This window comes from Macaca thibetana, chromosome 6 (genome assembly GCF_024542745.1).
Source record: "Macaca thibetana thibetana isolate TM-01 chromosome 6, ASM2454274v1, whole genome shotgun sequence".
In the NCBI taxonomy this organism is placed as follows: Eukaryota; Metazoa; Chordata; class Mammalia; order Primates; family Cercopithecidae; genus Macaca; species Macaca thibetana.
In genome coordinates, this window is record NC_065583.1 from 104,015,675 (window position 1) to 104,038,437 (window position 22,763).

Consider the following 22,763-nt stretch of genomic DNA (forward strand, 5'->3'; position numbering starts at 1 on the left):
TTTGAGTATTACAAATTATGCTGCTATAAACATACATGTACAAGTTTCTGTGTAAATATATGTTTTTGTTTCTCTTGGTTATATACCTAGGAATGTAATTGCTGGGACCCCTTCATTTCAGGGAATTCAAAGGGGAAGTCCAGGGAATTCTCAGGAAGATGGCAAAGGAAACCCCAGGGTGACAGCTGTGTATCAGACCTAGAAAACAACCAGTTCAGATAGAAGCAGCAAGTCAGAAGTCTTGATGAAGGAGGTCTCCAGCAATAAAATTAAACTGGTATTTTCTATTATTGGTGCAGTTGATTGAAAGATTATATTGAGAGCAATAAGCTAAATCATAGGCCAGCTAGTTCACCCAGAGAAAGGGACAGTTAAGAAGAGTTCTCCTGGGGACAGAACAAACCTCAAACACTAGCCTCAAAAATGATCCCTGCCTGAATTTAATTGGCTCAGACCACAGAACCATTTATACCACAGGACATTGTCTAAAACAATCAGCCAGCAATTAGTGGAGACCAAAAAAAGGGGCAGAAGGTTTTAAAGAGAAATCAGATAAACAAAGAGAGCCCTGCTAAGATCAGTCATTCCAGGGTGACCGTCCCATGCTCAAGGCTGCACTCTGTGATGAGTACAGAAGCTTCACACTGTGGCGAGAGAGAGACCACTACAATAGTTTAGCCAAGCTACTAAGTACACAAGCAAACAACAACATAAACAAGCTCCAGACAAGCGAGGAAATACGTATCTAGTGTCAAACAATATATTACCAAAAATGTTCAGTTTTCAATAGCAACAAATAATCGTGACACAAGCAATGAAACAGGAAGGTGTGACACACACACAAAAAGAAAAAGCAGGCAACAGAACTGCCAGTGAGGGCCGGGCGCGGTGGCTCAAGCCTGTAATCCCAGCACTTTGGGAGGCCGAGACGGGCGGATCACGAGGTCAGGAGATCGAGACCATCCTGGCTAACACGGTGAAACCCCGTCTCTACTAAAAAATACAAAAAAATAGCCGGGCGAGGTGGCGGGCGCCTGTAGTCCCAGCTACTCGGGAGGCTGAGGCAGGAGAATGGCGTAAACCCGGTAGGTGGGGCTTGCGGTGAGCTGAGATCCGGCCACTGTACTCCAGCCTGGCCGACACAGCGAGACTCCGTCTCAAAAAAAAAAAAAAAAAAAAAAAAAAAAAAAAAAAGAACTGCCAGTGAGAGCGTCCAGATACTGGGTTTAATAGATGAAGACTTCAAAACAGCCTTTATAAATATGTTCAAAGAACTAAAACCATGTGTGCAGAAGTAAAAGATGCTATGATGACAATGTCTAATCAAATAAAGAATACCAATAAAAACATAGACATTTTTATAAAAGGGCCAGGTGAGGTGGCTCATGCCTGCCATCCCAGCACTTTGGGAGACCCAGACAGGTCAATCACTTGAGCCCAGGAGTTCCAGATCAGTCTGGGCAACATGGAGAAACCCTGTCTCTACAAAAAATTAGCTGGGCTTGGTGCTGTGTGCCTGTAGTCCCAGCTACCTGGGAGGCTGAGGTGGAGAATCACTTGAGCCTGGGTGGTCGAGGTTGCAGTGAGCTGTGACTGCATTACTGCACACTCCAGCCTGGGTGACAGAGTAATATCCTGTCTCCAAAAGCAAAGCAAAGCAAAGCAAAGACATTTTTGTAAAAGAACCAATGGAAATTTGAAGTAAAAAAGTGAAATAACCAAAATAAAAAATTGACTGGAGAGGCTCAGCAGATTTGAACTGGCTGAAAGAATCAGTATACTTGAGAACAGATTGATAGAGGTTATGTAAGCCAATGAACAAAGAGAAAGAAGAATGAAGAAAACTGGACAGAACCTAAGAGAAATGTGAGACACCATTAAGCACACCAGCATACATGCAGTAGGAATTCCAAATGCAGAACAGAGGAAGGAGCAAGAAAAATATTTGAAGAAATAATGGCTGAAACTTCCTAAATTTCATTAAAAATTATGCAATAAAGATACATAATAAACTCTAAGTAGAATTAACAAAGAGATCCATACCTAGTCACACCATGAAGAAGAAATGGAATTCTATTACTATATTTGACTCAATAGTGAATAACATTTTCCACCTAATATCACAGCCGTAACACTGTAAACACTGAATATTGACTGACAAAAAATCTGTTATATCTATATTGAGAGTATAATGAAAAAGAACATTGGCAATACAGGTAGGCGATGAGGTGAGGAAGGTTTCATGTGAAGGCTTGGTGGGGAAGGCTTTTAGTGTTAGTGCTCATCTAACATAAGAAATCAAAGATGGCAAAATGATGACATGAGACAACAAGTATAAGATTTAGTAGTATTGCATTTTGTCAGAAAAATAAAGGCAAATTACAAAGAAGCAGCTACAGCTTTGAAAGTGGTTGCCTCTGGAAACAGTATTGGTGCTGGAAATGGATGGGGCAGTGTATTTATGTTTTATTTTTAATTTTGGTAAAATGTATACTATATTATATTTGACATCTTTTCAATTTTTAAGTGTACAGGTCAGTTTTTAAAAATATGCCCACATTCTCGTGCAACCAATCTCCAGAACTCTGATGATTATTTTTAAGCTAGGTCTCCTTAGAACTTACTCCTTCAGTTTACTCATTACTAATTTGCATGTGCTCATCTGTTACCCTTCAGTTGTTCTTCTTAAAATGCAAGAATTTACTCAATGTTATCCTAAAGCCTAAAACATATTTCTTTTTTTAAATTATACTTTAAGTTCTAGGGTATATGTGCACAATATGCAGATTTGATCCATAAGTATACATGTGCCATGTTGGTTTGCTGCACCCATCAACTCGTCATTTACATTAGGTATTTCTCCTAATGCTATCCCTTCCCCAGCCCCCCACCCCCCGACAGGCCCCAGTGTGTGATGTTCCCCATCCTGTGTCCAAGTGTTCTTATTGTTCAGTTCCCACCTATGACTGAGAACATATGGTGTTTGGTTTTCTGTCTTTGTGATAGTTTGCTGACAATCACAACAGAACATATGGTGTTCGGTTTTCTGTCTTTGTAATAGTTTGCTGATGGTTTCCAGCTTCATCCATGTCCCTACAAAGGACATGAACTCATCCTTTTTTATGGCGGCATAGTATTCCATGGTGTACATGTGCCACATTTTCTTAATCCTGTCTGTCATTGATGGACATTTGGGTTGGTTCCAAGTCTTTGCTATTGTGAATAGTGCCACAATAAACATACCTGTGCAAATGTCTTTATAGTTGCATGACTTATAATCCTTTGGGTATATACCCAGTAATGGGATTGCTGGGTCAAATGGTATTTCTAGTTCTAGATCCTTGAGGAATTGCCACACTGTCTTCCACAATGGTTGAACTAATTTACACTCTCATCAACAGGGTAAAGGCGTTCCTATTTCTCCACATCCTCTCCAGCATCTGTTGTTTCCTGACTTTTTAATGACCATCATCCTAACTGGCATGAGATGGTATCTCATTGTGGTTTTGATTTGCATTTCTCTGATGACCAGTGATGACGAGCATTTTTTCATGTGTCTTTTGGCTGCATAAATGTCTTCTTTTGAGAATGTCTGTTCATATCCTTTGCCCACTTTTTGATGGGGCTGTTTGTTTTTTTCTTGTAAGTTTGTTTGCATTCTTTGTAGATTCTAGATGTTAGCCCTTTGTCAGATGGATAGATTGCAAAAATTTTCTCCCATTCTGTAGGTTGGCTGTTCACCCTCATGGTAGTTTCTTTTGCTGTGTAGAAGCTCTTTAATTTAGTTAGATCCCATTTGTCAATTTTGGCTTTTGTTGCCATTGCTTTTGGTGTTTTAGTCATGAAGTCCTTGCCCATGCCTATGTCCTGAATGGTATTGCCTAGGTTTTCTTCTAGGGTTTTTATGGTTTTAGGTATAATATTTAAGTCTTTAATCCATCTGGAATTAATTGTTGTATAAGGTGTAAGGAAGAGATCCAGTTTCAGCTTTCTACATATGGCTAGCCAGTTTTCCCTGCACTGTTTATTAAATAGGGAATCCTTTCCACATTTCTTGTTTTTGTCAGATTTGTCAAAGATCAGATGGTTGTAGATGTGTAGTGTTATATCTGAGGCCTGTGTTCTCTTCCATTGTTCTCTACATCTGTTTTTGTACCAGTACCATGCTGTTTTGGTTACTGTAGCCTTGTAGTATAGTTTGAAGTCAGGTAGCATGATGCCTCCAGCTTTGTTCTTTTTGCTTAGGATTGTCTTGGCAATGTGGGCTCTTTTTTGGTTCCATATTAACTTTACAGTAGTTTTTTCCGATTCTGTCAAAGAAGTCATTGGTAGCTTGATGGGGATGGCATTGAATCTATAAATTACCTTGGGCAGTATGGCCGTTTTCACGATATTGATTCCTGCCATCCATGAGGATGGAATGTTCTTCCATTTGTTTGTGTCCTCTTTTATTTTGTTGAACAGTGGTTTGTAGTTCTCCTTGAAGAGGTCCTTCACATTCCTTGTAAGTTGGATTCCTATGTATTTTATTCTCTTCGTAGCAATTGTAAATGGGAGTTCACTCATGATTTGGCTCTCTGTTTGTCTGTTATCGGTGTATAGGAATGCTTGTGATTTTTGCACATTGATTTTGTATCCTGAGACACTTTGCTGAAGTTGCTTTTCAGCTTAAAGAGATTTTGGGCTGAGACAATGGGGTTTTCTAAATATACAATCATGTCATCTGCCAACAGGGACAATTTGACTTCCTCTTTTCCTAATTGAATTTCTTTTATTTCTTTATCCTGCCTGATTGCCCTGGCCAGAACTTCCAACCCTATGTTGAATAGGAGTGGTGAGAGAGAGCATCCTTGTCTTGTGCTGCTTTTCAAAGGGAATGCTTCCAGTTTTTGCCCATTCAGTATGATATTGGCTGTGGGTTTGTCATAAATAGCTATTATTATTTTGAGATACGTTCCATCGATACCCAGTTTATTGAGAGTTTTTAGCATGAAGGGCTGTTGAATTTTGTTGAAGGCTTTTTCTGCATCTATTGAGATAATCATGTGGTTTTTGTCTTGGGTTCTGTTTATATGATGGATTACATTTTTTGATTTGCATATGTCAAACCAGCCTTGCATCCCAGGGATGAAGCCCACTTGATTGTGGTGGATAAGCTTTTTGATGTGCTGCTGGATTCGGTTTGCCAGTATTTTACTGAGGATTTTTGCATCGATGCTCATCAGGGATATTGGTCTAAAATTCTCTTTTTTGTTGTGTCTCTGTCAGGCTTTGGTATCGGGATGATGCTTGCCTCATAAAATAAGTTAAGGAGGATTCCCTCTTTTTCTATTGATTGGAATAGTTTCAGAAGGAATGGTACCAGCTCCTCTTTGTACCTCTGTTAGAATTCGGCTGTGAATCTGTCTGGTCCTGCACTTTCTTTGGTTGGTAAGCTATTAATTATTGCCTCAATTTCAGAGCCTGTTATTGATCTCTTAGAGATTCAACTTCTTCCTGGTTTAGTCTTCGGAGTGTGTATGTGTCCAGGAATTTATCCATTTTTCTAGGTTTTCTAGTTTATTTGCATAGAGGTGTTTATAGTATTCTCTGATGGTAGTTTGTATTTCTGTGGGATCAGTGGTGAAACCTCCTTTATCATTTTTTATTGCATCTATTTGATTCTTTTCTCTTTTATTCTTTATTAGTCTTGCTAGTGGTCTATCAATTTTGTTGATCTTTTAAAAAAACATCAGCTCCTGGATTCATTGATCTTTTGAAGGGTTTTTTGTGTCTCTGTCTCCTTCAGTTCTGCTCTTAGTTATTTCTTGCCTTTGGCTAGCTTTGAATTTGTTTGTTCTTGCTTCTCTAGTTCTTTTAATTGTGATGTTAGGGTGTCTATTTTAGATCTTTCCTGCTTCCTCTTGTGGGCATTTAGTGTTATAAATTTCCCTCTACACACTGCTTTAAATGTGTCCCAGAGATTCTGGTATGTTGTGTCTTTGCTCTCATTGGTTTCAAAGAAAATCTTTATTTCTGCCTTCTTTTCATTATTTAACCAGTAGTCGTTCAGGAGCAGATTGTTCAGTTTCCATGTAGTTGTGCAGTTTTTAGTGAGTTTCTTAATCCTGAGTTCTAATTTGATTGCCCTGTGGTCTGAGAGACAGTTTGTTGTGATTTCTCTTCTCTTACATTTGCTGAGGAGTGCTTTACTTCCAACTATGTGGTCAATTTTGGAATAAGTGCAATGTGGTGCTGAGAAGAATGTATATTCTGTTGATTTTGGGTGGAGAGTTCTGTAGATGTCTATTAGGTCTGCTTGGTGCAGAGCTGAGTTCAAGTCCTGGATATCCTTGTTAACCTTTTGTCTTGCTGATCTGTCTAATATTGACAGTGGGGTGTTAAAGTCTCCCATTATTATTGTGTGGGAGTCTAAGTCTCTTTGTAGGTCTCTAAGAACTTGCTTTATGAATCTGGTTGCTGCTGTATTGGGTGCATATATATTTAGGATAGTTAGCTCTTCTTGTTGAATCGATTCCTTTACCATTATGTAATGGCCTTCTTTGTCTCTTCTGATCTTTGTTAGTTTAAAGTCTGTATTGTCAGAGACTAGGATTGCAACCCCTGCTTTTTTTTTTTTTTTTCTTTCCATTTGCTTGGTAGATCTTCCTCCATCCCTTTATTTTGAGCGTATGTGTGTCTCTGCATGTGATATGGATCTCCTGAATATAGCACACTGATGGGTCTTGACTCGTTATCCAATTTGCCGGTCTGTGTCTTTCGATTCGGGCATTTGGCCTGTTTACATTTAAGGTTAATATTGTTTTGTGTGAATACGATCCTGTTATTATGATGTTAGCTGGTTACTTTTCTTGTTAATTGATGCAGTTTCTTCATAGAATCGATGGTCTTTACAATTTGGCATGTTTTTGCAGTGGTTGGTACCGGTTGTTTCTTTCCATGTTTACTGCTTCCTTCAGGAGCTCTTGTAAGGTAGGCCTGGTGGTGACAAAATCTCTCAGCATTTGCCTGTCTGTAAAGGATTTTATTTCTCCTTCACTTAGAAATTCTGGGTATGAAATTCTGGGTTGGAAATTATTTTCTTTAAGAATGTTGAATATTGGCCCCTGCTCTCTTCTGGCTTGTAGAGTTTCTGCCAAGAGATCTGCTGTTAATCTGATGGGCTTCCCTTTGTGGGTAACTGGACCTTTCTGTCTGGCTGCCCTTAACATTTTTTCCTTCATTTCAACCTTGGTGAATCTGACAATTATGTGTCTTTGGGTTGCTCTTCTTGAGGAGTATCTTTGTGGTGTCCTCTGTTTTTCTGAATTTGAATGTTGGCCTTCCTTGCTAAGTTGGGGAAGTTCTCCTGGATAATATCCTGAAGAGTATTTTCCAGTTTGGTTCCATTCTCCCCATCACCTTCAGGTACACCTAACTAATGTAGATTTGGTCTTTTCACATAGTCCCATATTTCTTGGAGGCTGTGGTCATTTCTTTTTACTCTTTTTTCTCTAACCTTTTCTTCTCACTTTATTTCATTAATTTGATCTTCAATCACTGATACCCTTTCTTCCACTTGATCAAATCAGCTATTGAAGCTTGTGCATGCATCATGAAGTTCTTGTGCTATGGTTTTCAGCTCCACCAGGTCATTTAAGGTCTTCTCCACACTGCTTATTCTAGTTAGCCATTCATCTAACCTTTCTTCAAGGTGTTTAGCTTCCTTGCCATGGGTTTGAACATGCTCCTTTAGCTTGGAGGAGTTTATTACTGACCTTCTGAAGACTACTTCTGTCAACTCGTCAAAGTCATTCTCCATCCAGTTTTGTTCGATTGGTGGCGAGGAGCTGTGATCCTTTGTAGGAGAAGAGGTGCTCTGGTTTTTAGAATTTTCAGTTTTTCTGTTCTGGTTTCTCCCCATCTTTGTGGTTTTATCTACCTTTGGTCTTTGATGTTGATGACCTACCGATGGGGTTTTGGTGTAGATGTCCTTTTTGATGTTGATGCTATTCCTTTCTGTTTGTTAGTTTTCCTTCTAACAGTCAGGTCCCTCAGCTGCAGGTCTGTTGGAGTTTGCTGGAGGTCCACTTCAGACCTTGTTTGCCTAGGTATCACCAGCAGAGGCTGCAGAGCAGCAAATATTGCAGAACAGCAAATATTGCTGCCTGATCCTTCCTCTGGAAGCTTCATCCCAAAGGGGCATCCATCTATATGAGGTGTCTGTCGGCCCCTACTGGGAGGTGTCTCCCAGTTAGGCCACACAGGGGTCAGGGACCTGCTTGAGGAGGCAGTCTGTCCATTCTCAGAGCTCAAACGCTGTGCTGGGAGAACCACTGCTCTCTTCAGAGCTATCAGACAGGGACATTTAAGTCTGCAGAAGTTGTCTGCTGCCTTTTGTTCAGCTATGCCCTGCCCATAGAGGTGAAGTCTATAAAGGCAGTAGGCCTTGCTGAGCTGTGGTGGGCTCTGCCTAGTTTGAGCTTCCTGGCTGCTTTGTTTACCTACTCAAGCCTCAGCAATGGTGGATGCCCTTATCCCAGCCAGGCTGCTGCCTTGCAGTTCAATCTCACACTGCTGTGCTAGCAGTGAGCAAGGCTCTGTGGGCGTGGGGCCCACTGAGCCAGGAATGGGAGAGAATCTCCTTGTCTACCAGTTGCTAAGACCTTGGGAAAAGTGCAGTATTTGGGCAGCAGTGTCCCGTTTTTCCAGGTACAGTCTATCATGACTTCCCTCGGCTAGGAAAGGGAAATCCCCCGACCCCTTGCACTTCCTGGGTGAGGCGATGCCTTGCCCTGCTTCGGCTTGCCCTACGTAGGCTGCACACACTGTCCAAGCAGTCCCAATGAGATGAACCAGGTACCTCATTTGGAAATGCAGAAATCACCTGTCTTCTGTGTTGATCACGCTGGGAGCTGCAGACCAGAGCTGTTCCTCTTCGGCCATCTTGCCACCTCCTGAAATATGTTTCTTGAGGGCAGGGACTACAAGGTTCAAATTTTAAAGATTTTAGTGTCTTTTTTGGTTTTTAATGTAATGTCTCACAGCACATTCTAGTTTGTCTGCCCTTCCTTATACATATTAGAAGCAGCTTGTCTATCTACAAGAAACCCTGCTGGGATGTTCATTATGATTTGCTATCTGAACCTTAAGATTGCTTTTTAAGAACATTTTATACTATGAATTCAATTTGTAAATGGTTATGGGACTACTTAGGTTACCTATTTGAGCTTGAACAGATTTTGATAATTTGTGATATTTGAGAAATTGCTCCATTTCATCAGTTGTTAAATTTTTGTGTGTAGAGTTGTTTATAATACTCTTTTATAATCCTTTTAATGTCTGTGGGGCCTAAGTAATATCCCTGCTTTCATGCCTTATACTGCTAATTTTTATCTTTTATTTTTTTTCTTTGTCAGTCTTGCTAGAGGCTTATTAATTTCATTGATCTTTTTAAACACCAGCTTTTGGTTTTATTGATTTTCTCCATTTAAGTTCACTGACTCTTGCCTTGTCATCTCCATTCTGCTACTAGTTCATCCACTGAGTTTTAAATTTTGGCTATTCTATGTTAAATTTAAAATTTTCCATTTGGTTCTATTTTATATGTTCTATTTCTTTGCTGATACATTGTGTTTTAATGTTTGTTTCAAGAATGTTTATAATTGCCATGCAAGCATTTTTATAATATGTTTTAAAGTCTTCGTGAGGTAATTCCAACATCTGTAGTTTTGTCATTGGCAACTGTTGATTGTATTTTTCCATGTAAGCTGAGACTTTTGTGTTTCTCCATATGCCAAGTAATTTGGGCTTATACTCCTAGACCTTTGGAATATGACACTATGAATCTTGGTTTTAAGTCCTATGGAGACTGTTGGCATTTTTCTTTTAACAAGCAATTAACCTGACTAGGTTAGGCACAAGTTTTAATTCACCTTCTGTGAGCTGTGGCTCCAATGTTTGTTCAGTTTTAATGCCTTTACAGTGTTATCTGTATTTGTCCCACCTAGTAATTAGTCTTGGACCTGGGCAGAATTCTATTAGCTCAGTTTTCAAAGTCTTTGGCACACTAATTAGGTTAAGAGCCTTGCATATGAAGATAAGGAAGGTGAGCCTAGATGTTCATATAACACTAATTGGGGTTGCTTTCCTGAACTCTTCTATTTCCACTCTCTCTCTGGTACTTTCTCTTTCTTTGGGGTTTCCCTTTTTGGAAACCACCCACTTTCATAATTGCTCCACCTCTGGTGCCAGTTAGTGGAAGGGTAGAAAGATGGGAAAAAGCAGGTCTGGGTTTGGATGCACTCTTTTGCAGCATGAGCTCCACTGAATGGAGAGGAAGTCTCCCTTCCCTTAGAGTTTTGGCTCCTGCAGTCTCTTGTTGGTAGCCACTGTAACAGCTGCCACCATTGCTGTGGGATATCTTGGAGTCTGAGGCATGAGAGAATGGACAAAAAGGACAGGAAAAGACCCAGAGGATTCCTGCATTCTCTCTAAGCTTTGGGAGTTCCTCTTCCTGCAGTTCCAGCCACAACTAGAAGCCACAACTAGAAGGTACACCTTTCTCTTTCTGTACCACAGTGCTCCTTTCCAGATTTGAGGTTGCATTGGATTCAGGCTGGGGAAGCTGCTGAAGAAAAAAAGAAATGCTGACTTGCTGGTAGTTTGAATTCTGGTATTCTTCCCCAATCCACCTTTTCCAGAGTCCTCAAAGAGTTACATCATCTATTTTGTTCAAAGTTTATAGTTTTGTTCAATTGGAGAGAAAGGGTGATGTGTGTTTATCCTATCTCACTCAGAACTGGACTTTTATTAAGTTTTCAGGGTTCTTTATATATTCTGGGGACAAGTCCTTTATCACCTACATAATTTGGAAATATTTTCCCTAGTCTATGGCTTATTTCTTATTCTCTTAACAGTGTCTTTTAAAGAACAGAAGTGTTAATTTTGATGTAGTACAATTTATCAATTTTTAATTTTATGGATTGTGCTTTTGAGATCAAATCTTTAAAAAGTCACAAAGGTTTTTCCTTTTTTCCTTTTTTTTTTTTGACAGGGTCTCACTCTGTTACCCAGGCTGAAGTACAGTGGTATGAACATGGCTTACTGCAGACTCTAGCTCCTGAGCTTAAGTGATCCTCTTGCCTCAGCCTCCAAAGTAACTGGAACCACAGGCACCTGCTGCCACACTCAGTTAATTTTAAAACTTTTTGTAGATATGAGGTCTCACTATGTTGCCCAGTCTGGTCTTGAACTGCTGGGCTCAAGCAATCCTCCCACCTCAGACTCCCAAAATGCTGGGATTATAGGCTTGAGCCACCGTGACCGGCCTTTCCATGTTTTATTCTAGAAGTTTTATAGATTTAGGTTTTACATTTATGCCTATGATTAATCCTGTATTTTGCATATGGAATGAGATATAAATTGAAGTACATTTATTTGGATATGGATACCAAATTGTCTAGCGCCATTAACAAAAAGACTTTTTCAAAAGTCTTTCTATACTGATTGCCTTTACACTTTTGTAAAAAAAAAATCAGTTGTCCATATATATGTGGTTTTATTTTGGTACTCTATTCTGTCCCATTGGTCTATTTATCTCTTTTATTGTGGTAAAACATACTAATATGTCATTTTAACCATTTGTAATTGTACAATTCAGTGGCATTAAATACATTCACAATATTGTATAATCATCACCACTATCTATACACAAATTTTTTTCATCAGTCTCAACATAAACTCTGTACTCATTCAATAATAACTCCCTATTTCCCCCTCTCCCATCCCTGGTAACCTCTATTCTAATTTCTGTCTCTATGAATTTACCTATTCTAAGTATTTCATATTAGTGGAATCATACAATATTTATTCTTCTGTGTTTGGTTTATTTCACTTAAAATGATGTTTTCAAGGTCCATCTATGCTGTAGAATATATTTAAGAATTAATTCCTTTATGCCTAAGTAATATTTCACTATATGCGTATGTTACATTTTATTTATCCATTCCTCTGTGGACAGACATTTGGGTTGTCTCCACCTTTTGGCTATTGTGAATAGTGCTGATGTCAGCATTGGCCCAAATATCTGTTGAGTCCTTGCTTTCATTTCTTGTAGATATATGCCTAGAGGTGGACTTGCTGGGTCATATGGTAGTTGTATGTTTAACTTTTGAGGGTCTGCTAAACGATTTTTCACAGTGGCTGCTCCATTTTACATTTCTATTAGCAATGCACAAGGACTCCAATTTCCCCGTATCCCTATCAATACTTATTTTCCATCTGAAAACAATTATAGGCATCCTAGTATGTGTGAAATGGCATGCCACTGTGGTTTTGATTTGCATTTTTCTAATGACTAATGATGTTGAGCTTCTTCTCAGGTGCGTAAGGGAATGGCCATTCATATACCTTCCTTGGAGAAATGTCTACTCAAGTCCTTTGCCCAGTTTTATTAGGGTTTTTTGTTGTTGTTGTTGAGTTGTAGGAGATATTTATATATTATAGGTATCACTTCCTTATCAGATGTATGATTTGCAAATATTTTCTCCCATTCTCTAGGTTTTCATTTTCTTGAGAGTATCCTTTGATGCATGAAAGTTCTTAATTTTGATGAAGTCAAATTGGTTTATTTTTTCTTTTGTTGCCTGTGCATTTGGTGTCACAGCCACTAAATTTTGCCAAATTTAATGTCATGAAGATTTTCCCCTCCAATTTTTTTTCTTCTAAGATTTTTACAACTTAGCTTTTAAGTTTAGGTATTTGACTATCATAATACTTGTGTGTGGTAAAAGATAAGGATCCAATTTCATTCTTTTATGTGTAGAGATCCAATTTTCCTAGTACCATTTGTTGAAAAGACTGTCCTTTCCCCATTGGGTGGTCTTAGTACACTTGTCAAAAAAATTGACCATATATGTGAGAGTTTTTCTCTAGGCTCTCTGTTCTATTCCATTGGTCTACATGTCTGTCCTTGTGTCAGTACTATTACTTTAACTTCGTAGTTGGGAAGTGTGAGTCCTCCAACTTTATCTTTTTTTTCAAGATTATTTTGGCTATTTGGGACCCCTTGCAATTCCATATAAATTTGAGGATTATTTTTCCATTTTTAGGAACAAGATTATTGAAATTTTGATAGAAATTGCATTGAATCTGGAGATTGTTTTGGGAAATACTGATAACAATGTTAAGTCTTTCTATCCAAGAGCTTGGATGTCTTTTTATTTATTTAGGTACTCTTTAATTTCTTTTAGCAATGTTTTGTAGTTTTCAGTATAGAAGTCTTTTGCCTCCAGGGTTAGATTTATTCCTATATATTTAATTATTTTAGATGCTATTGTAAATGGAATTGTTTTATTACTTTCCTTTTGGATTGTTCATTGTTGGCAAGTAGGAACCACACTAATTTTTTTTTAATTAATCTAGTACCACTTAGCTGAATTTATTTACTATCTCTATACCTTTTATGTAGATTCTTCAGGATTTTCTATATATAGGGTCATATCATCTGCAAATAGAGCTTTACCTCTTCCTTTCCAATTTGGATGCTTTTTACTTCTTTTTGTGTACTAGCTCTGGCAAGAACTTCCAATACAGTGTTGAAGAGTGTGGTCAAAGAGGACATCTTTATTTTGTTTCTGATCTTAGGGGAGAAGCTTTCAGTCTTTCACCATTGAATGTGATGTTAACCATGGGTTTTTCATAATTACTTTTTATCATATTGAGGAATTTCCCCTCTATTTCTGGTTTTCTGAGAGTTTTATTATAAAAGGGTATTGGATTTTGTAAAATGCCTTTCTGCATCAATTGAGATGATCCTGTGGTTATCTTCGTTTGTTTTATTAATGTGATGTATTACATTGGTTGATTTTCTTATGTTGAATCACTCTTCCATTCCTGGAATAAATCTTATTTGGTCATAGTAAATAATACTTGTTAATATGCTGTTGGATTTAATGTGATAATATTATATCAAATATTTATTCATTTATAGTCATAAGGGACATTGGCCTGTAATTTTCTCTTCTTGTGATGTTTTTATCTGGCTTTGGTGTCACGGTAACGCTGGCTTTGTATAAGGAGTTAAAAAGTGTTTCCTCCTCTTCACTTTTTGGAAGAATTTGAGAAAGATTAATGTGAATTCTTCTTTAAATGTTTGGTAAATTCATCAGTAAAGCCATCTGGTCCAGGACTCCACTTTTTGGGGAGGTTTTTGAATACTGTTCCAATCTCTTTACTTATTATACGTCTGTTAATATTTTCCATTTATTTTTGAGTCAATTTAAATAACTTGTGTATTTCAAGGAATTTATTCATATCTTCTAGGTTATCTAATTTGTTTGCGTACAATTGTTCATAGTAGTCACATAGTCCCTTTTCTCTCTGTAAAGTCGGTAGTAATGCCGTCACTGTCATTTTCAATTTTAGTTATTTGCATTTTCTCTTTTTTCCTTTGTCAATCAGCTAAAGGTTTTTAAATTTTGTTAGTCTTTGCAAAATACCAACTTTTGGTTTCATTGATTTGCTCTATTTTTTCTATTCTCTATCTTGTTTATCTCTGCTCTAATTCTTATTACTTCCTTCCTCCTACTAGTTTTGGGTTTCATTTGCTCTTCTACTTCAAGTTCCTTATGGTATAAAGTCAGGTTATTGATTTTAGATTTTCTTTTTTAATGTAGACATATATACCTATAAATTTCCCTTTACTGCTTTTACTGCATCCTATAAGTTTTGTCGTGTTGTGTTTTTGTCTCTAGGTATTTTATAATTTATTTTGTGCTGCTTTTGCGTGTGACTCATTGGTGGTTTGAGTGTTTTAATTTCAACATATTTGTGAATATTCCAGTTTTACTTCTGTCACTGATTCCTGTTGTGGTTAGAGAAGGTAATTCGTGTGATATCTATCTTTTAAAATCGATTGAGACTTATTTTGTGGCCTAACATATGATGTGGTCTAAGAGAATGTCCTACACGTACTTGAGATGAACGTTTATGCTGATATTGTTGGGTAGCGTGTTCTTTATATGTGTTAGATGTAATTAGTTTATTGTGTTTGTTTACATCCTCCATTTCTTTATCTTCTGTCTGGTTGTTCTATCTATTATTGAAAGTGGGCAAATGAAGTCTGCTACCATTGTTGTAGACTATATCTCTCTTCAATTCTGTCACGTTTTGTTTCATAAATTTTGAGGGTCTATTATTAGGTGTGTAAATATTTATAATTATTATATCTTTTTGCTATATTGACTATTTTATTAATATATAATATAATGTTTCTGTTTGTCTTTGGAAACTTTTTTGATTTAAAGTCTATTTTTTCAGATATTAGTACAGCCGCTCCAGTTCTCTTTTGGTTACTATTTGCATAGAATATCTTTTTCTGTTCTTTCCCTTTTGATCTATTTGTGTCTGATCTAAAGTCAGTCTTTCATAGATAGCATATAGTTGGATTCTAGAGTTTGGGTTTTTTGTCAATCTGCCTTTTCTTTGGACAGTTTAGTCTATTTATATTTAAAGTATTACTGATAAAGAGGAATTTCTATTTTGCTATTTGTTTTCTATATGCTTTATAGTTTTTTGTACCTCATTTCCTCTATTACTGCCATCTTTTGCGTTTAGCTTATTTTTTGTAGTAAATGTTTTGATTCCCTGATCATTTCCATTTACATATATTTTACAGGTATTTTTGTGTTTACCATGAGAATTACATTTAACATCCTAACGTTATAACAATTTCATTTTAATTTATACCAATGTAACTTCAATAGCATACAAAAACTCTGCTCCTATATTGCTCCACCCCCACCCTTTCTATTGATGCCACAAATTACATCTTTATACATTGTGTGCCCAGTAATATACTAATCTTGTAAAAAGTTCTTTCTTAGCTGTCCTAAGAGGAACCAAGGGAGGAAGTGTTCACCCCTGGACCAGTGCTTTAAAGGATCAGCAGAATGTTCCTTACATCAGAGTAATGTGGCAGTGGGCAAACCCTAAAGAACATGAAGCAAACCCTAAAGAATGTGGATAATCAGAAGGATAAAATTTAGGCTATTTGCACAACCACATTGTCTCATTTGAAGATATTCCTTCCAGAACTGAATTCCTGATGTCTCTGGGCTTTGTTTTACTAAAGATAAGTCCCTCTTTCCCAGGGGATAGTCTCTGTTTTGGTCTGTCTTCAACTGTATGCAGACTGCAATTTGGGGCTAGCACACAGAAGGCAACATGCTCCTGATCCTTGGGAGTGTGTTCTTGCCGAGTGCACTCAAAGGAATACAAAGATGAATTATAGGCGATTCCAGTTCCAGAGGGACTGTAAGTTTGTGCAGCTGCTCACGACTAACTTACCTTAAAGTGGAATATATGGCTCTCTCTTATTGGTGACTGGGATATTCTGCCTTGTCCCTCCAGAGCAGCATTTTATGTGATTCCTTTCTGCTTCTCTAGTGCATCTGTGTCTAACACATGTTTGCTGAATTAATGCATTTGTTGGGACATCTGTAGGTTCCCTACAACAATTTACTGCTAGGAGGATTATTTGAACCTAACAAATACATATGCAAATATATATATTTACACTTTTGCAAACATGATATGTATAAGTAGTTCCTAGATCAGCGATTTTCAGACCTTGCTACTCATCAGAATCACCCGAGGAACGTTCCCAAAACCCTGATTCCTACGTTCCAACCACAAAGATTATTTCTACGTTCCAACCACAAAGATTATTTTAATGAGTCTGAGGTGGAAACCAGGAATCTACATTTTCAAAACCTACCCAGGTAATTCTGATATGCAGTCAGCATAGAGAACCACAGCCCTTTGACTACCTAAGAAAATTTAGTAGTCAAAAAAGGTATATGAACTGCCTTCTATTCTTGAGATTCTGTTAGTATAGCATACAGTCAAGAACACTACCAATGCAGTCACTTCCTAGCTGTTATCTTTAGACAAATTACCTAATCGTTCACAGCTTCAGTTTCTTGATGTGTAAAATAGAGGATATAGGTTTACCATGAGGATTTATGTAAAGCTTCAGCGCAGAAGCTGTACTATATAGCACACGGTAAATGTTGGCCAGATTTATTTGGCTGTACACATAAGCCACTGGATTTGTCTGGATGCAGAAGTCTACTGCGGTACACCTTCTTCAGCCAGCTCTTGGGAAAGCGGGGGAGGTTTCCTGGTACCCCAGGAAGTGGAGGATACTAAAGCCATGTCACAGGGAGGGGGGACTATTCTTGGTGCGCGCTTGCTCACCGGCGTCTAGTTGCTGCTCCGCACGCGTCCACCAGGGGCCGCTCGAGCTACCTAAGCTCCGTGGGCTACCCGGCGGCGCCCCCGCGCGTGCTCACTCGGAGCAGCGCGCGCCCCGCAATCGCCGCAGCCGTCTCCGCCTCCGGCCGCTGCTCCGAAGTGATTGCCCAAACCAAGCTTCTGTGGCTGGGTACGGAAGCGCTTTCGGGACAAAAAGTCTCCCTCAACTGTGGTCTGCATTCCTTCGGCCGGTGGGCTGATCTGGGGCGGGAAGTATTAGAGTCTCAGTTGCGCTGCAGCCGGGGAGGAAGGAGGAGGCCGAGCCCGGGGTGGAGTTCTGGCAGACGGGCTAGACCGGGCGAGACGCCGCCACTGCCCGGATGTTGCGATGGCTGATCGGGGGAGGCCGAGAACCGCAGGGACTGGCCGAGGTAAACCCCGGGCGGGCGTGCCCTGCGCCCTCCGAGCTTGCTGGAGGGGCGGCTTCGTTCCGGTTCGGCCTCCCGGGTTTCCGACCGCGGGGACCCGGGCGGAGGCGTGGCTGGGTGCTGAGTTAGTTCAGTTCGCAGTCCTCACGCCGGTGGGGGCGGAGGGCGCGCGAGCCGGGGCTCCTGGGACCGGACCTGGCGGGCCCCCAAACGCACCCTGGAGTTGCAGACCCCCGGCTCCGTTCCACGGCTAGCCGAATCGTGAGACCCTGGCTCAGGGTCTGCAGTCCTATTGGGACCTGTGACAACTTAGGGCTTCTGGCTACCGAAACTATCTTCATTTCCACTTAAAAAGTATCCAATTTAGCTAGAAACGAACGAGTTGTGACCGCAGCTTTCCACTTTTGGTTTGAATTGGTGCCTCTTCCTGGTGTCAGCTGATCCTAGCTCAGGGAATATAAAATTAATTTACTTATCCAAGAACCAAAAAAGGATATAATTATTTTTAAAAAGTAATAATTTGCTTCAAGGTCAAGAACATGATTTTCTAATTAACTGCTGTTTTTGGTTTCATAGTCACACACTCTTCATGGGCCCTTATTTGAACAGACCGTGTGTAATGAGATTTACATTTGAAATGTGAATACAATAATTTTTGCAGTCTTGAAAATTTTGAGGTCCGGAATTTATTTCCTATGCCACACAAGAACAGATTTGTGAATTCCATTTTATTTCTCATAGGAAGTATTTGTTTAGATTGTTAAAAGTAAGAAATTGGATTGTTGAGAGTAGGCAGTCAACTGTTTTAACTTCCTCATGCAGTTGACGGAATTGTCTGTTTTTAAAAATTTCTTGTTTCAGATTAATCCTAAATCCTTGAGATTGTGGAAGAATTGTGGATTACTAAATAGCCACATATTGTATATACGACATTTTGGATAATTCTGTTTTAACCTGGTTCTTTGGTGAATCGTGTAATTTGATTAACCAGATCTCCCATTCCTGGCAAGTTTTCATTGGAGGGGAAGCAGTTTATACAGTTTTCAAATTTCTCACCACAACCTCTGCTAGAAGGAAGACAGAATAAATACAAAATTAATGCTTTGTGGTGATTTTTTTTTTTTGGAAGACATTTATGCATGTTTTAAATTTATATATTTCTTCATATGAAGGTAAATTCAGTTGTATAACTGCTGTGAATTTGTACATTATCAGAACCTATGATTTTCCCTAATTTATGCAAGAACTTTGTATCCAGGCTTCTCGTTTAAGCAGTGGTTCTCAACTGGGGTGATTTTTGCCCCGCAGGAGACATTTGGCAATGTCTGGAGACATTTTTGATTGTCATGCCTTGCAGAGCGGCAGTTCTACTGCCATCTAATGTGTATAGACCAGGAATGTTGCTAAATATCCTACAATGCACAGGACAGCGCTCAACAACAAAGAATTATCTGGGCCGGGAGCGGTGGCTCACTCCTGTATTCCCAGCACTTTGGAAGGCCGAGGGGAGCGGATCACTTGAGGTCAGGAGTTCAAGACCAGCCTGGCCGACATGGCGAAACCCTGTCTCTACTAAAAATACAAAAATTAGCTGGGCGTGGTGGTGCGAAAAAAAAAAAATTATCTGGCCCAAAAATATCAGCATCAAGTTTGAGAAGTCCAGAGTCAATTTCATGCCTTCCTTTATTCATTTAGCAAACACGTATTGAGTGCTTGTAATGGATGAGGCACTGTTTCACTATTTTATGTCTTTGATGTGCAGTTTAGTTTCTGCCGCATTTTAACTGAGAAACACGCTTTCTGAAATGCTGAGTTGGATTGGCCCATTAATTTTTTTAAAGTGAGGTTTAATAGGATGCAATTTACATAAAATAAAATTCACCCTTTTGTAAATTTATTGTAATTTGAAAATACTGAAATTCATGATTCGAATTTGTGGTAGGAGAAGTGTTTTATGTGGAATTGGTAGTTATTTAGTTGATATAAGGAGAAATAATATTTATTATTAGAACATGATATCTTAAAGCTTTTAAAAATCTTGTGTTCTCAGATGTATACCATGCAGTTGTATTCCAATATGGTCTTACAGATCATTTTATCTCTTTTTTTGTCTTTTGTTTTTTGCTTTTTTTTTTTTTTTCAATACAAGAAATCTCCTTTACAGACAATAGGTGAAGAACAAACCCAGAATCCCTACACTGAACTGCTTGTACTAAAAGCTCATCATGATATTGTACGATTTCTGGTACAGTTAGATGACTACAGGTAAGAAACTATAGTGATCTAATTGACTATTGTGTGGGAAGAGGTTTTAGGAAATTTTATGTTAAACACCTTTAAAATTAATACATCTTTTCTAAAAATTTTAAAACTGATCATTAGTAACATTTAGTAGATATTAAAATTGGCCTCTGATGAAATACGTATCTGGAGTCTTTTTTTGCCCAAAGTCACGGTGTCATGTCTGGTGATTTGAGAGTTTGTTTGTTTGCATTCTCAGAAATATTCTTAATAGTTTAAAAGAAGTGTATGACTTTAAAATTTGGGTGGGAGTTATAACAGTATATCAAGGAGAACCTGTCTTTGAGAAACAAATATGATAAATGTTTAAGTATCAGGTACCTACTAGGAATGTTTTATTTTTAGTGGAAGGTAAGGATTTAATCCAAAGTTTTTGTTATTGGTGAAACCACTTGAAAATGTACATTATTCTGTACTTCCTTGCTAACATGTATAATAGTTGTGTTTAATATATTTGCAAATAAAGGTGAAGGTATATAGGTTTTAGGACTGTAGACTATTATTGATCTGTATATATGTATATTAAACCCATATTCAACTATATATTTATCCTTTATAGCATGTTTCACCATAACAATTACATAATTAGTGGTGTAACTCAGTATTTTCATCCTCTCTAAAATGTAAGCTTCATGAGAATGAGGCTGTTTTTCTTATTCACCATGTTTTCTTAGTACCTAGTACAGTGCCTTACATGTAGCAGATAATTCATAGATGGTGGCTGAGTGAATGAATAACTCTCTAGACTACTAAGCATCTACATTGTGTGCCATCCTAATCCCCCAACTTCATTTCTGTTGTCTCTACAAGTTTTTCTGCTTTCATCTCTAATTTTCTCTTTTGCCTTTGCTGTTTTTTTTCTTTCATTTTTCAGTCCGTGGATGAGTGTTACTGTGATTATTCCTAACTCTGACCACCACTTCTGCTATTAACCTTGTCTTTCCTCTTCTTTCTTTTTTTTTTAAATTTAATTTTTTAAAATAGAGACAGGGTCTCACTATGTTGCCCAGGCTGGTCTCGAACTCCTGGGCTCAAGCTGTCTTCCTACCTCGGCCTCCCAAAGTGTTGGGATTACAGGCGTGAGCCACCGTGCTCAGCCTTCTCTCCGCTTTTTAAATGTTACTGGTATTTAGTTGCTTTTACCATGTGCAGTGCAGTTCTGACATTACCTGGAGTTAGGTCAAATTCCACAGGTGAAGGGCATAGTCTATACAACACCCCTTACCGGAGACACTAGCTGCAAGGCATGTATGGGTTTGTAGGCCACCTGCATGTCCACCTGCTGGCTACAAGTTCCCACTGTTCCCTCAGGTCTGATAATTCACTAGAAGGACTCACAGAACTGAGAAAAGCACTATACACAGGATTACAGTTTTATTATAAAAGATACAAATCAGGACCTGCCAAATGAAAGGATGGATATAGGGCAAGGCCTAGGGGGTCCCACATGCAAAGCTTCCATGTCTCAAGACTCCTCGCCCTCTTGGCACATCAGTGTGTATCACCAATGAGTGAGCACACTTGAACTTTGGGTGTCCAGAGCTTTCATTCGTAGGCATGATTGTTTGAATCACTGGTCACATAACTGAACTCAATCTTCAGTCCCCACCCTCCCCACCATGGCTGGTAGCACAAAGCCCATACCTTTAAATCACGTGGTTCATTTTTCCAGCTTGGCCAGCCTCTTTCCTGATGTTATCTCAGGGCCCACTGTGAGTTGTTCCATTAGCATAAACGTAGGTGTGGTCCAAGGGACCCACCATGAATATGAAGACATTTTTACCACTTGGAAAATTCCAAGGGTTTAGAGACTCCCTTCTAGGAACCAGAGACAAAGTCCAGCAAAGTTATTAAACAGTACTGTGTTTCTTAACTTTTGCTTGAAAAGATTTGTCTCATGTATATTACTGGCCTGTCAGCACTGTTTTCCTATTGTGGTGCAAGTCAACCAAATCATGACATGTTAATCATCTGGAGCCTTTTTTTTTGGCAGTATTACTTGTTGCTGTGTCCTGAGAGACACTCCATTTATTTAAGTGGTCATTTTTGTGGGGAACTGATTATTTCTGGAAAGGTAAGATTTTGGACAGCTAAAGTTTTCTTGTGCTATATTTTACCCGAGTAAGTTGCTAGATTAAAGAAAATCTGGGGCCGGGCGCAGCGGCTCACGCCTGTAATCCCAGCACTTTGGGAGGCCGAGGTGGGCAGATCACGAGGGCAGGAGATTGAGACCATCCTGGCTAACACGGTGAAACCCCGTCTGTACTAAAAATGCAAAAAATTAGCCGGGCGTGGTGGCGGGCGCCTGTAGTCCCAGCTACTTGGGAGGCTGAAGCAGGCGAATGGCGGGAACCTGGGAGGCGGAGCTTGCAGTGAGCTGAGATTGTGCCACTGCACTCTAGCCTGGGCGACTGAGCAAGACTCTGTCTCAAAAAAAAAAAAAGAAAGAAAATCTGATAATTTCTTATAATCACAAATACTTGGATGTTAAGGAATCCTAAAGTTATTTTGTCCAGGAAAGTTAAATAATAAATACACAGAATGTGATCAGGTTGTGGACTTTAAATGTTTATATAAATTGTTAAGAGTCCATGTTCATTGTTGTCTTTCCTCTGTGAAATACCCTCTTGGCTATTCCTATCCCATAGTGAGAAGATGACTCTGTAGAAGAAGCCAGCCTATAGAATAATGGTTAGTGTACAAACGCTGACATGTATTTGGTTCTGTTTTCCCCACGGTGGTGCTCACATACACTTTAGCTGTTTAATGATAGAGTAAATATTCTGTAAAGAGTAA

At 38.9% G+C, this 22,763-nt stretch overlaps 1 protein-coding gene across 1 annotated transcript in view; it reads left to right on the top strand.

The window, feature by feature from the left end:
• The first annotated feature begins 17,250 nt into the window (after positions 1-17,250).
• The window catches only part of WDR41 (WD repeat domain 41), a 48,602-nt gene continuing 43,089 nt past the window's right edge, over positions 17,251-22,763 (top strand). The window contains exons 1-2 of the mRNA XM_050795685.1: positions 17,251-17,669; positions 19,816-19,931. Of these exons, the coding sequence (XP_050651642.1) occupies positions 17,619-17,669; positions 19,816-19,931 (167 nt within the window). The 5' untranslated portion in view covers positions 17,251-17,618. The remainder of the gene's footprint in view (positions 17,670-19,815; positions 19,932-22,763) is intronic.